Source organism: Peromyscus leucopus, chromosome 18, assembly GCF_004664715.2.
Source record: "Peromyscus leucopus breed LL Stock chromosome 18, UCI_PerLeu_2.1, whole genome shotgun sequence".
In the NCBI taxonomy this organism is placed as follows: domain Eukaryota; kingdom Metazoa; phylum Chordata; class Mammalia; order Rodentia; family Cricetidae; genus Peromyscus; species Peromyscus leucopus.
The window spans coordinates 11,155,244-11,168,629 of record NC_051078.1 but is presented as its reverse complement, the minus strand read 5'-3'; the positions used below and the strand labels follow the sequence as shown (position 1 = coordinate 11,168,629).

The 13,386-nt window shown below is 46.1% G+C and overlaps 1 protein-coding gene across 1 annotated transcript in view; it reads right to left on the bottom strand.

Annotated features, from left to right (window-relative positions):
• Positions 1–8,525, bottom strand: part of Cand1 (cullin associated and neddylation dissociated 1) — a 41,097-nt gene extending 32,572 nt beyond the window's left edge. The window contains exon 1 of the mRNA XM_028869625.2: positions 8,458–8,525. Coding sequence (XP_028725458.1) covers positions 8,458–8,525 — 68 coding nt within the window. The remainder of the gene's footprint in view (positions 1–8,457) is intronic.
• Positions 8,526–13,386: the final 4,861 nt, after the last annotated feature.

Genomic DNA, 13,386 nt, shown 5'->3' with positions numbered 1-13,386 from the left:
TTCTTACAAATTTCTAACACCAAAAAGCACCCTGGCATGGTATGCACACCTATAATCCCAGGTGCAGAAGGACAGGTCAAGGTCATACTCAGCTAAATGACTTTGAGGCTAGACAAAGCTACATGAGATACTGTCTTAACAAAAGAAGACAACACTTACTGAGACTATCCAAACAATCACATCCAACAAAGTGCCTGCTGGTTTAGCTCTCAGAGCAGGAACGGGGTTTAACAGGGAAGTTGTCCTGGGACTTATCCTTCTCTTTTGGTAAGGGTGTTGGAGGGATCCACAGGGCCCATCAGAATAAAGCCTAGCTGTTCTGTGTGTCTGGAGCACAGAACCAAGTGGAGAGAAATTTAATCCGAGAGAATGGAAATGCAGGCTAAAGTGAAGCTGGAAACGGTCCCAGGCATTCACTAATCATGTACTAAGAAATCAACATACCATGCATTCTACAAACTGCTAAGATTACAGGGGCTAGCCATAGCAGATCCAAGTCCCTGTTGTTTCAGAATTTACAATACAAAAATACAATACAAAAATATTTCCCAATAAGGGAAATATTTTTAAGGCTTCATATATGAACAAATACTTGCACAATTATGAAGTGAGATAAATACTACAAAGTAAAGCAAAGTCCCATCAAGGAAACTGCAGATGGAGAGATGGGTAAGTGGTTAAATGAGCTGAGTCCTAAGGACCAGAGTTTGGATCCCAGCACTCATGGGGGGGGGGGGTCCACAACAGTTAACTCTAGCTCCAAGGGATCTGATTCCTTATTTTGGCCTCTACAGGACACCCCCTTCCCCAAATACACACTAACGTATATCCACTCACACAGAACAGAGGGAATCCATTCACAAAAATAAAATTAAGAAAATTTAAAAGAAAGCACAATGTCCTGATACCCGTATCAAGGAATGCTGAGCTATGATGAGAAGACAGAATTATTCTGGAAAAGGGAAAAAACTGACACCAGGTAACCAAGGGCTGGGAATAAAAGAGATCTGTAGACTATCCCAGGACTTGGGACTTTGGATTAAGAGTACTGGGAAGCTCCCCAAAGACATGTGGGACAGAGCTGGGAAGAGAAACACTAGACTTGATTTCCAGAAGAGCCATTACCACACTTCAGAGAGTCAACCTTCAGTCAGTTGGACTAGAGACAGGTTAGGATACAGCACACAAAAGACAACACAGACTAAATGAGTGACTAATGGGAATGGGCAGGGGTGAACACAGGCTTACACCTGTGAATTAACTTGGTAGATATCAGTAAGCCCCACACAAATCCTCCCCACTCCGGAACCACCTGCAGAGTCATCCCACACTCTTCACAGCAGCGGGGCTCTACCTTCAACTCTCCTATCACAGACAACTAACCTTCTCCCGGGTTATTTAGAGCTTCGTGGTCCACGTTTACACTTTCTGCTGATGGTTTTGCTGCTTATCATGGCCCCCAGGCATAATTTGAAGAACTGTCTAGCATTCCCACATACAAAAGGGCTGTGATGTGATGGAAAAAAGCATGTTAAATAAGCTTTATTCATGCATGTGTAAACTGCTATTGACTATGAGTTCACTGTTTAATCAACCATATTAAATAAAGTGTTTTTAATGCAAGTAGACATAAAACAAAACTACTAACATATCAACTAATAAAAATGCAAGAATCAGAGGCTCACAGGAATCAAACTTCATAATCTCCTTAAAAGCAATGATTTGGGGTTCAATGTCTGCTAATTCAGATTTGAGGAAATTTTCCAGAACATGTTACTACAAACACTAAGGGCCAACTCCTTGTATTTGAAATTAAGGAGTAAAACTAATAGCTCTCTTCAGAGTGAATTACATACAGGGACAGAGAGTGAAGAAAGAGATAAGGGATTTCATACAGGGACAGAGACAGCTAGGAGAAAGATGTGGAAAGAGACTTAAGACCTGAATCAGAGAGCATCCCTGATGCCAACGAGGAAGAACAAAAGCTGTGGGCATCTGTGAGAGGCAGAGTCCCCATGTTATGGAGCAGCACTGTTAACACCCGAGCGACAAGGGAGTAACATGGGTTAACTCCAAACTATCCTGACTGGGTACGTCTCTAACCGCAAGCAACAGAAGCAAACAAATATGACGACATGAACATCACAGATTAATGTCCTATAGCTCAACTTTGCCACAAGTCGGAAGTAGGGGCTGAAAACTTTGTAGTCCGCACCATTAAGAAATCAATGATCTGAGGCCCACACCCAAACCCCAGTTACTACAAACTGATGAGATGCTTCCTTCCATCTACAGCATATTGTTCAATCTCAAAGAACATCCACTGCAGATGAGTTTATAACAATGAAAACTATCACATATCCCCCCTCCTCTCTTCCTAGTGATCCAGTTTTTCCACTGTTGAGTTATGTTTTCCCCATATCATTTCTTGAGATGCAACTATGCAACTGTCCCCTTTCTGACAACACCCAATTGAAAGCCAAACTGCGTCCTTTTGCCTTTCCAAACATGTCTCAAATAAAGAGGTTCCTTCCAACAGCCTCTTTCTGAGACACTCACAGCTTTCGGAGGTACTAAATGATATCAGGGATGGCACTTTAGAAAACTTCAAGTGTGCTGTTTAAATACAAAACAGAAGACATGCACTCAATCTATTACATGAAGAGACTGTTGGGATTTTAGGGAGAGTGACTTTAATAAGTTCAAATACCAGCTTTGATGCTCCAAGTTTCTCTTGTAGTCAATGAGAATTAGTAAGAGAGTTTAAAAAAAAAAAAGCTATGATTTCTAGGGGAAAAAAAATCTAATGGACAGAGCGAATGAGACTTCAGAAGGGACTAAGACCAGGAAACTAAGTTGAGAAAAATTTACTAGAGGAAGGCTGAAGAAGAGTTGCATCCAGGTGCTGTTCTATTTGCAATTTCCAGCAAACATGAATGCAATAAGCTAACACGAGGCTAAAGGAGATTTAGGATGAGACGGAGAGCTACCTTCCAGCCCGTGAGGCAATTCTCTCGTGGACCTCCTCGGCAGGCAGGCAAGCCACCTTCCTTACTTACACAGCCAACGAGTGTTTGGGGGCGGGGTGGTAGTGGAGGCAGCAGCAACAAGAGCTCATGGGAAGCTCTTCCAACAGTGACTTACCGGAGTCAGAATCCTGAACCTACTCACCTGACCTACTCTACTGCTGTGAGCTTCCTGAGGGGAGAGTTTACTCATGCCAGGTCAATTCAGCATACAGAAGCAGAAATGACATCAGAACGTGGCATACTGTGCTGTACAGTGAGTAACTTTCACCACCTCCCCCTCATACATAAACACAACTTTACTCTTAACTACAGCAGAGATCTAGGTGACTTAGCCAGAATGCATCATGCAGCAATTATCTTTCAAAGATGATTTTATGCACATACCACCTTTTCCTCGTGTATTTACTAGAGCTAGGAATAAGCCTGGAGTAGTCTGTCTACACAGACAAGTTTCCTCCTTTATGACATTCCTTTCTCCCCCTTTGCAGTCCTGAACTCTCCCCACTGCTGAGCTGTCTGCACAAGCACACAGGAAGATCAAGCAGGCTGTAACCATCATCTATCTGCCTCCGAGTATGTACAAAGTATCCCAAATCACCGCATCATCTCTTTAAACCTGCTCTTCAAGCAAAGGCAGTCAAGGTGGTGGTGCTACACTTCTTTTCATGTCTATGTGAAAACCCACACTTTCAGCTACACAACAAACTCCCCAAGCTCCCTTCCCACTCCTAGGATGACATTTTACTAACCCTCAAGTTTCCAAAGGGAAACATCCTCTAATATTCAAAACAATATAAACAAACTTTGTAACAACTACTACCAACAGCATAAATTGTCTCAAGATTGTATGAAGCAGCGCAGGGTTGTTTTACAAAGATTTCTTGAAGAGGTTTCTGAAAATTCTTGCATGCTTTTCCCTTCCGTAACCTTGGAACTAAAAGGCAGTTCAAGCACTACAAGCTCTCACAGAAGCCAGCTGTCCAACGAACTAAGTTAAAATAGTATGAAGTAGGACCAGGTCCCTGGACTGAAGACACAGCCCCGAGGTTAAAGAGTTGTCGCTCTTAGAGAGAACTCGGGTTCAGTCGCCAGCACCTACACAGTGGCTCACAAACACCCATAACTCCAGTTCCCGGGATCCAATGTCCTCTTCTGACCCGAGGGCCCCAGGCACACACATAGTGCACACATACACGTGGGCCAAACACTCCTATACACAAAATAAATAACCCGAGTATTTGTAACCGTCAGGTCCCCATTCTTAAGGCCTCTGATGAACCAAGGACTGTCCAGCTATAGGATAAATCTCCCTTCCCTCAATTGTGTTTTAGGCCATGTGTTTTCATACTGTCCTCTGCCAAGAATTTTGCTAGCAAGACTTCAGTAAGATCAGCACAGACATGGCATCTCTTTGCTTTAATCCTCTGTCAGTTACGACCAGACACCTACTTACTGCTGACATTACACACCTCTACTGTTCATTGAGCAGATTTTCTGGGGATAAGCAGTAGAGCCCAAACTTGCCAAAACTCTACTAAAGGAATTAAACTATCTTCCAGAACAAAAAATTCCATCAACCTGATTTTAGAAGCAACTGAAATTTAAAACCTGACTCAGAATGTCCATAAGTCAAAGTCCTGAGAACTAACAGAACAGTTACCAGACACTCATGCATAAAGAGAAATCCCAGCTCTACTGTGTGACTTCCAGCAAATCCTTACCCAATTCTTAAGTTTCCAAAATGTAATAGAGGTTGTTACTATCCACTTTACCAGAGAGAAGGATAACCAAAACCAGGTGGATAAAGCTCATAAGTTATTACAACCCACTGAATATTTACTATTAATATTCATAAATGGGCCGGACAGTGGTGGCGCACACCTTTAATCCCAGCACTCGGGAGGCAGAGCCAGGTGGTTTGAGTTCAAGGCCAGTCTAGTCTACAGACCGAGAGATCCAGGACAGGCACCAAAACTACACAGAGAAACCCTGTCTCGAAAAACAAAAACAAACAAAAAACAAGACAAAACAAAAAATCACAAACTGAATACTCAGAGTTATCTATTACTAAGCTTTCACTGTTATCTACAGAACCCGCTGACTGCTAACTGTTATCAGTTCATTTGTAGTCTCTGGTTCTTGCACACACCCCTAAAGCTCTATGGACCCAAGTAACTAGTTTATACTGATATAAAGTCTGGGGGAGAGGTGTCTGAGCACAGTGAAGAGGGTTTTTTGGTGGTGGTGGTGGGGGGGAAGTAATGTGAACTGCTCTAGGGTGCACTGACAATGAATGCCCTTTTATTTTTCTTCTAAAGCGTTACTTGAATTAGCAATCATTTTAAAAATCATCTTTCCCCAAATCAAAGCAAGTAGGTGACAGGTATTATCCATCCTAGACATTGGGACATTCCAATGTCCCCTCTCATAAGCTTCCAAGTTCATATTTCACCTCCTCATGCTTCCTTTATTCACAACACCAGTACCAACCTTCAAAACACTGAAATTAAGGAGCTAGTAGAGGTTTTATTTATTTATTTAAATAAAATGAGCCTACAATTTAAATTCCACAAATAGATCTTTAAAAATATCCTAAAGTTTATGCTCATGATGTTTACCTTTTCTGCCTTAATGGACTGCGCTGCTGTCTAAAAAGACCTAGCCTCAGGATTTTGTGACCACACATAATGAAGCCTTCTGGCAGTGAAAACTGAATCAAGTTAGATAGGTTTCCCAAGACCTCACAATTTACAGAATCACACAGGACTAGAACCCAGATCTGGTAACTAGACCTAATCCTCTGTACTGCGCCATGAGAGAGTAGTTCTTTCTTCCTTCTGAGCATGTCCAAGCTTCTGACATTGTGACATGACATTGTCACTTACAAAGCTCATCCAAGAGAGCCACACAACAGGTTTTTAAAACCTCAAAACCCACAAAACAGCATGCCTCACAATTTTGCGTTGGGCCAAACCTAACTGCTCTTCTGGAGCTCAAGGGGTATCCGGAGGGCTTTATACAAGTCAGACATTACATAATGCTGCTTAGCCTGCCTTCAAACCTTCTGGCAATGAAGTATTTAAAAATATTTAGCCACAAATCTTGGTATTTACCCCAAAAACTAAACTGATGAGAACCAAGCATGATTTTAAAAAATGATGTATCCATACAATGAAAATATAGAAAACTCTTCAAAAGATTTGAGTTCAAACGTGTTAATTAATCTTTAAAAATGTTTAATATTTAATGTGTAGAGTGCTTTAGTCCCAAATATTTGTAAAGTAAATGAGTTCCAGGCCAGCCTGATCTACAGAGCAAGACCCAGGCCAGCCAGGACTGTTACACAAAGAAACTCTATGTCGAACCCTCCCCCCCAAGAAAGAGTTAATAAAAAATGTAATAATGTTAAATTAAAGGAAGTTGCTGTAACTAAAGATAACGTTCACCAAATTCTAGAACTGTAACCAATAGTTTTGTCAATGTTTTCATTCACTCCAACCTAAGGTAGAAAAATCAGTGTAGCTTGGCATCAAGCACCATTATTTCTTTCATAGCAGTTTGTTTTCAAAACAAAAGAAAAACCCAAGTATGTACACATTCATTTACAGGAATTCCATTCATCAATAGGTGCATGAACTGTATCACCACAGGAAAGGATTGTAGTCTTTCAAACCATATTCACCCATGAGTCTATAATTAACAAAACTGTGTGATCCCAGCAAAGGTGCTGCCTTGAAGCAAAGAGAATCAGAGTGAAACTTGGTACTTCTACAGGAAGAGGCCACGGGACAGGAGTGAGAAGGGATTGAACATCCACACCTTTTATAGTTGAGTTTACATGTGTTTCATTTATTTCAATGTCAAGATTTCAACTGTGAGAAAGCAAAGATCCAGAAGGAATCAAACTCATTCTAACCCTCAAAAGTCTAATAACAATCCCTTCCATCTTTAATTTGGGTCCTAGAAACAAACAAATCTAAAACTTCAAAATGCTTCCAACAAACATGTTGCTCTCTCTTTCCCCCACTGAAATCTTCGAGGAAATGACTTTTTATTTTTTTAAATGAAAAGTTAAGACCCGGAAGATCCCTAAGTAGAAAGGAAAAAGAATGAAGATCCTAGTGGTTTGGGGTCACAGAAACGACCCTGTATTTATTTCCCTGACCACTTTAATGACTTTATCTAAGAACAAAGGCATTATTTCCCCCAGGGGTCTCCTTCCACAGATCGGAAAATTGCTTCTGATAGAATTTGGACAAATCTTCAAGTGCTAAAACTAAAACAGTTCACACAGCAAAACCCAAGCTCTTAGGTTAGTTTCAACCAAAGAGTATTTGTTCTTTTTAAATGTACACAATACTGTATCTCCCAAAGCACTGCAGAACCAAACTTGTGTATCAAAGTAATAGTTTTTTTTTCTTTTGACTGAGGGATTATTTAAGTCATGAAGGATGTGTAACAGTGTAGCGTGGAAAAAAAAAAACAAAAACAAAAAGAAAAAGCAGACTAAGCTAATCCGTGAAAATAATAACACCTTCAATAAGCACGGAAAGAAGAACCAATAGTCCAGGTCTCCCACAACACAACTCTACGATTAAGCCTCACGGCTCACCAGCCCCTCTTTCCAAGATTCGGATGCTTTGGCAAAAGGCTCACCAACCAGCCCTCTGGCCATGGTTCTGTACAGGGATACGGGAGTGAAACCCGGAGATCCTGAGTGGGGTTTCACCTGACCTGGGAAAGTGACAGCGACGCTGGCGGGAAAAACCCCTCGCAGGCCAAGTTTCCCCCACCCAGGCACCCTTCCCCCTTCTCCCCACCTTCGAGAATAACAATTATCCAAGGTGGGGGGGGTGGGGGAGAAAAAAAGTCTATAATCCAATCAGCGGAGGTCTCAAAAGAAAAAGAAAAAAGAAAAGTTGCTCGTCGCACCCACTCCCATCCGCGGGAAAGCAGACGGCTGCTGCGTGGCTGGTGAGCAGCAAGCTTGTCCCGTCCCCCAAAGCGCCCAGGACGGGCCTGGTGTCTCGGGAGGGCCGGGGAGTAGGCCCGGCCGCTCGCCTCCCGGGCCGGGCAAGACTCCTTCCCTAGCGGAGCGGGTGCCCTGCGGCCCTCGGCGTGACCTGGGACGCTAGCTAGCATCGTGTCCCTGGGAGGGGGTGGGGGGGTGGACAAAGGGTGCGATGGGGGGTGGACGACGCAGAAGGGACCCGGTGGCCACCGCGGACAACGGCCTAGGGGAAGAGATGGGGGGAGGGGGCGGCTGGAGACCCGCCGGACCGGAGGGGTGGGGCAGGGCCTGCCGCGAGGCCCGGGCGGCGGCGGTGGCGGTGGCGGCGGCGTCTGCCCTCCGCCCTCCACCTTCCCTTCCCCTCCCCTGCTCGAGGTGGGGACCAGGGGGGTTGAGGGTCGGGTTTCCAAGCCTCACCGAAAGTCCTTGTCGCTGGATGTCATTTTCTCCAGCAAGTTGGAGATGTGGTACGAAGCGCTCGCCATGTTGCCGGCCTCGATCCCGCCTGCTGCTGCTGCTCCTGCTGCTGCTGCCGCTGCCGCTGCTGCTGCCTCGGTGGCTGCTGGGGCGCGCGGCGGCCGGGGCTCCTCCTCCTCCCGTTGGCGGCGGCGGCGCCCGCTTCCAGGGTCGCAGCGCGACACGGGCCTGGGGAAGGCGCTGACGACACGAGGTCCGTCGGGTCCCCGGCCAGACGCGGGGTGGAGGGTGAGGTGGGTGGTGCCGCCGCCCGTCCCGGGGAGGGAGCGAGGGGAGGGAGAGGCAGCGACGGCCTAACGACGCCGGGGCTGCTCGCGGAGCAACGAGCTCATGGGGCGGCGCGACGGACGGCGGCTGGGCCTCGCCGGGGGAGCCAGATCACTACTTGCGCGCTCGGGCCGTGCTCGCTCCGCACGCTCGCTCCGCACTCGCCGCCGAGGGCCAGAGGCCAAAGCCCGCCTCCTTCGCCGGGAGGGCTGGCGGGGGCGGGGGGGCGCCGGCGGCTAGGGGTATGGGGGGCGGAAAAAGCGGGCGGGAGGGGCGGCCGCCGACGCAGGGCGCTGCGGGGAGGCGGGGTCAGAGTTCCCCCAGGCCGTCCCCGGCGCTCTGCGCAGGCGCCGCCGAAAGAGACGCCCCGGTTGGCTGGCTCCGATGTCTGTCTCCGCGCGGGCCGCCCTCCGGGGGGTGGGGTGGGAGAGGGAGAGGGGAAGTGGCCACGCCTTCCAGGGCCTGGTCTCGCGAGACCTTGCAGCGACGGTTACAGAACGGGCCGGGAGCGGAGCGGAGTGGAGCAGGCCGGGGTTTCTTCCGAAGGAGCTGGCGGGGGGGAAAGAAAAAGAAAGAAGGAAAAAGATGGGTGCGTTTTAAAGCGCGCGAGGCTCGTGAGCGGGGGCGATGCTCAGAGCGGACCCGCAGGCCCGCGGGAGCACTGTAAAGTGAGCTCTCCTTTTCCGCACGGGTACGCGTGGCCGGGACGGTGCCCCGACGACCCTGCCGGAGGGGTTGCCACGTGAAAACCACAATTCCCACAATTCAGCCGGCGACACGCGGCGAAGGACGGGATTGGCTGCTCGACCTCGAGCTTGCTCATTGGCTGCCAGGGTCCGGGAGAGGATGCTGGGATTTGCAGGCCGGCGACGCGGTTATGCTAAATAAAAACCTTTGCCTCGGCTTGGTCTGTGCTTATATTTTGAGTGTGTATTTCTCTGCAAGCGTCACACACACACACACACACACACACACACACACACACACACACACACACAGAGTCTGTGTTTCTATCTTGAGTGTTTATTTCTCTGCAAGCGTCACACACACACACAGTCCGTGTTTCTATCTTGAGTGTTTATTTCTCTGAAAGCGTCACACACACACACCCCGTCCTCATGTCCTCATGTTGTGCTGTTAGTTTGGGCAAGCGCACTGTATCACTTGGTGTTTGGGCAGGGTCCTAGTTGAGACTTCTTTGCACTAATCTTTGCCTTGCTAAAAAGCATTAGGGCCGGGGGGACACTTCGCCCCCTTCATTCAGCCTAGAACCAGCTTCCTTGCTCCAGCTAGGTCCTACTAAGTGTTATGCCCAGATGTCGGGGGACCCCCCAAAAGACCACCACGGAGACGGAATCCCACATGTAAAAGCAAAGATCCTTTTATTTTCCTCAAGCTCCAGGCTTGGTCTCTTTCCAACTCAGCGATGAGAGCAGAGAGCCCTGAGCTCAGGTGGGGTGGGGTTTTATCATAGTAGAGGTTGGGGTGAGGGGATTTCCAATTGTCTAGGGTTATCTGTAAAACAAAAAACAGATGTGTGCTAGACCCAGGGCACCTTATCTAATGGTTGGAATGTTTGGGATGTTGGGTACTTCCCCATACCTGGGTGGTGTCAGCTTAAGGCTTTTTTGGATCTTGGTGTTGCCTGCCAGTAAGCCTGTCACAGAAACTGGGCCCCCAAGCCTGTCATGGCGGCTGTGTAGTCAAGCTGTTTTGGGGCCCCTCTACAGTAAAAATTCCCTACTAAGGCCAAATGTGGGGGTGGAGCACGCTAATCCCTGGACTCTAGAGGCAGGTATAAGAGAGGCGGTTGGTGAGTACAAGACCAGTCTGGTCTACAAAGCAAGCCCCAGGCCAGCCACGGCTGCAGAGTACATCCGTGTCTCAAAGGAACCAAAAAGTGTTGTTACAGTTATTATTCACAGCCTACATCATTTAGTGGTCGGTTTTTGTGTACTTGATCCTGTGACTGTGTCTTCCTGTCTCCTCAGAGAGACAATACAACCATCCTCCAAGATCAGAGGTGAAATAGCCAATCGTTTCTTTACTATCCAAGTTTCCTTACCTGTTCAGTATTTGAGATGTTTCACCAAAGTTTGCCAGTCAGTGATCAAGAGCTAAAAATCTAAGAACTAACTAGCAGTCGTGTCTATAAGAACGAAGAGCCCAGTGAAGAATTGGAAGGATCGGATTTATTTCAGTCCTCAAATAACAATAAATCTTTAAATAGCTCACTCTTTCCAAATACTTCAAATCCCAGCCAAGCTACCTGGATTTGTTTTCTTTTTGATACATTCATCAAGTAACAGTACCAAACGAACTATTATGAAATAGTAGTTAGGCTTGTCTTTGGATGTGCAACTCTTTTTTATCAGTTCCCAACAGATTGCATTATTTGCAGCCAGACACCCTGGATATAGACCACGTTTCCTGCCACTTACTGTGTATCTTAGGAAATTCATTCTAACCTCTCCAAGCCTCAATTTCTTTGGGAGAAAAATAATGACCTTTAGAGTATTGCCTTTCTAGAGTTCAAATTTTAATGTTGGCACTGGCCCATAGTCTTAGTCATTTGGGAAACCTAGGCAGGAGAACCACAGATTCCAGGCCTGTCTGGACTATGGAGAACAGGCAAGGTAGTGAGTGACTAGTGTTCTTGGAAGTGGAACAACTGTGGGCTGGTAGAGGATCTGAGGTATCCTTGGGGATGCTCTTGAAGACTGGAGTGCTCTCTCTTCCCAACTCTCTCCATAACCATGAGCCAAAAGAATATTATTTCCCTTTTAAGTTGTTTATCTCAGGCATTTTGTCACCAAGATGGACAGCTAACTAACACAACGGTTACAAATATGGAATAACAGTTCTAGTGAAGAACAGTAAAGAAATGTTTTTCAAAAATCCCCATGTCAAATTAACCTTAGCTGTAACAGGAAATAAGTCTAGATTAAGCTAAACTCAGAATTTTACTACTAGACAGTGATCAGAATGGAAGGTTCGAATGGGAAATTTGAGAGAGTGAGGAAAACACAGTCTAAGCTGTTGGGACATTTCTCCAGCATCAACAAATAGTTTAACAGAGTTCACAAACATCTGGAGCACCTACACTGTGACAAGCACTGTAGTAGACAGTGGCAATAGAATGATGGAATGTGGTGATATATTGTGTTCCTTAATAAACTTGCCTGAGGATTGGAGGACAGAGCCAGCCACTAGATTGGACACAGGGGCCAGGCAGTGGTGGCATACACCTTTAATCCCAGCACTTGAGATCTCATGCCTTTGTGTGGGAAGCACAGATGCCCTTAATCCCAGGAAGTGATGTCTGGGCACAGAAAGGTACATAAGGCGTGAGGAAACAGGAACTCACTCTCTTTAGGCTGAGGATTTCATAGAGGTAAGAACTAGTGGCTGGCTGTTCTGTTTCTCTGATCTTTCAGCTCTCACCCTGATAATCTGGCTCTGGGATTTTTATTGAAGGAACATCTAAGATTCGAACAACAATGAACAAGACCTGTTCATTAAACTTGAACACTCATCTTGATCCAAACATAAATTTTATATAAAGTCCTTATATCCTAGGCTGGTCTCAGTAACATGGTTCTGTAATCCAGCCCTGGGAAAACAGAGACAGGGGGATTCCTAGAGCTCACTAGCAGACAATCCTGCTGAATCTGTGAGCTCCAAATTGTGCAACAGCTTCCTCTGAGATTAAAACATTCAATCCTGTAGGAAGCTTCTTAAACAGGAAGGCAAACAACTCAAAATAGCTTTAGGAAGTCCCTGAAACTAAACAGATTCATTAGCACATTCTCCTCTCACTCCCCCACCCTGGCTAGAGTAGGCAATAAAAGCCGAGAGTCCTCCTCAGAAGGAAGGCAGATGAGCTGCAAAGAAGAAACTGGGAAAGAGAATGGCTGCAAAGAAGAGACTCTCTGAGACCAGACTAGCTGCCTGGAAGAAGAAACCAGCAGAGACTCCTAGAAGAGGATGGAAGGGACACCCTCCAACCTGTCAAGCCACCTGCAGGCTGTGCAGGGTGCTCCAGGTTCCTAGCTCCTGTGAGCTGTCACTCATGCTGGAGTGGGCCTTGATGATGCAGCTGTCTTTGAATAATTTCTGCTCCTGTAAGTAACCCCAATAACACTCAATGGTTCACCAAGTTGGATTTTGGCGGTATCCATACTTTGGTCTATCATGGGATTCCTATCTGGGGTGAACAGATATGTGTGTGTCTGTGTCTGTGTCTGTGTGTGTCTGTCTGTCTGTGTGTATTCTTCCTAAGAAAATTTTGTCACACAGCATAAGGTTAGTGAGAAACTCTGTCTTAAGAATTAAGAATCAATGGGCTGGAGAGATGGCTCAACCATTAAGAGCAGCAGCTGCTATTCCAGAGGTCCTGAGTTCAACTCCTAGTACCCACATGATAGTCCACAGCTGTCTATAACTATATAGTCTCATGAATTCCGATGCCCTCTTCTGGTGTGCAGATGTACATGTAGACAAAACATCTCTCTCTCTCTCTCTCTCTCTCTCTCTCTCTCTCTCTCTCTCTCTCTCTCTATATATATATATATATATATATATATATATATATATATGTAT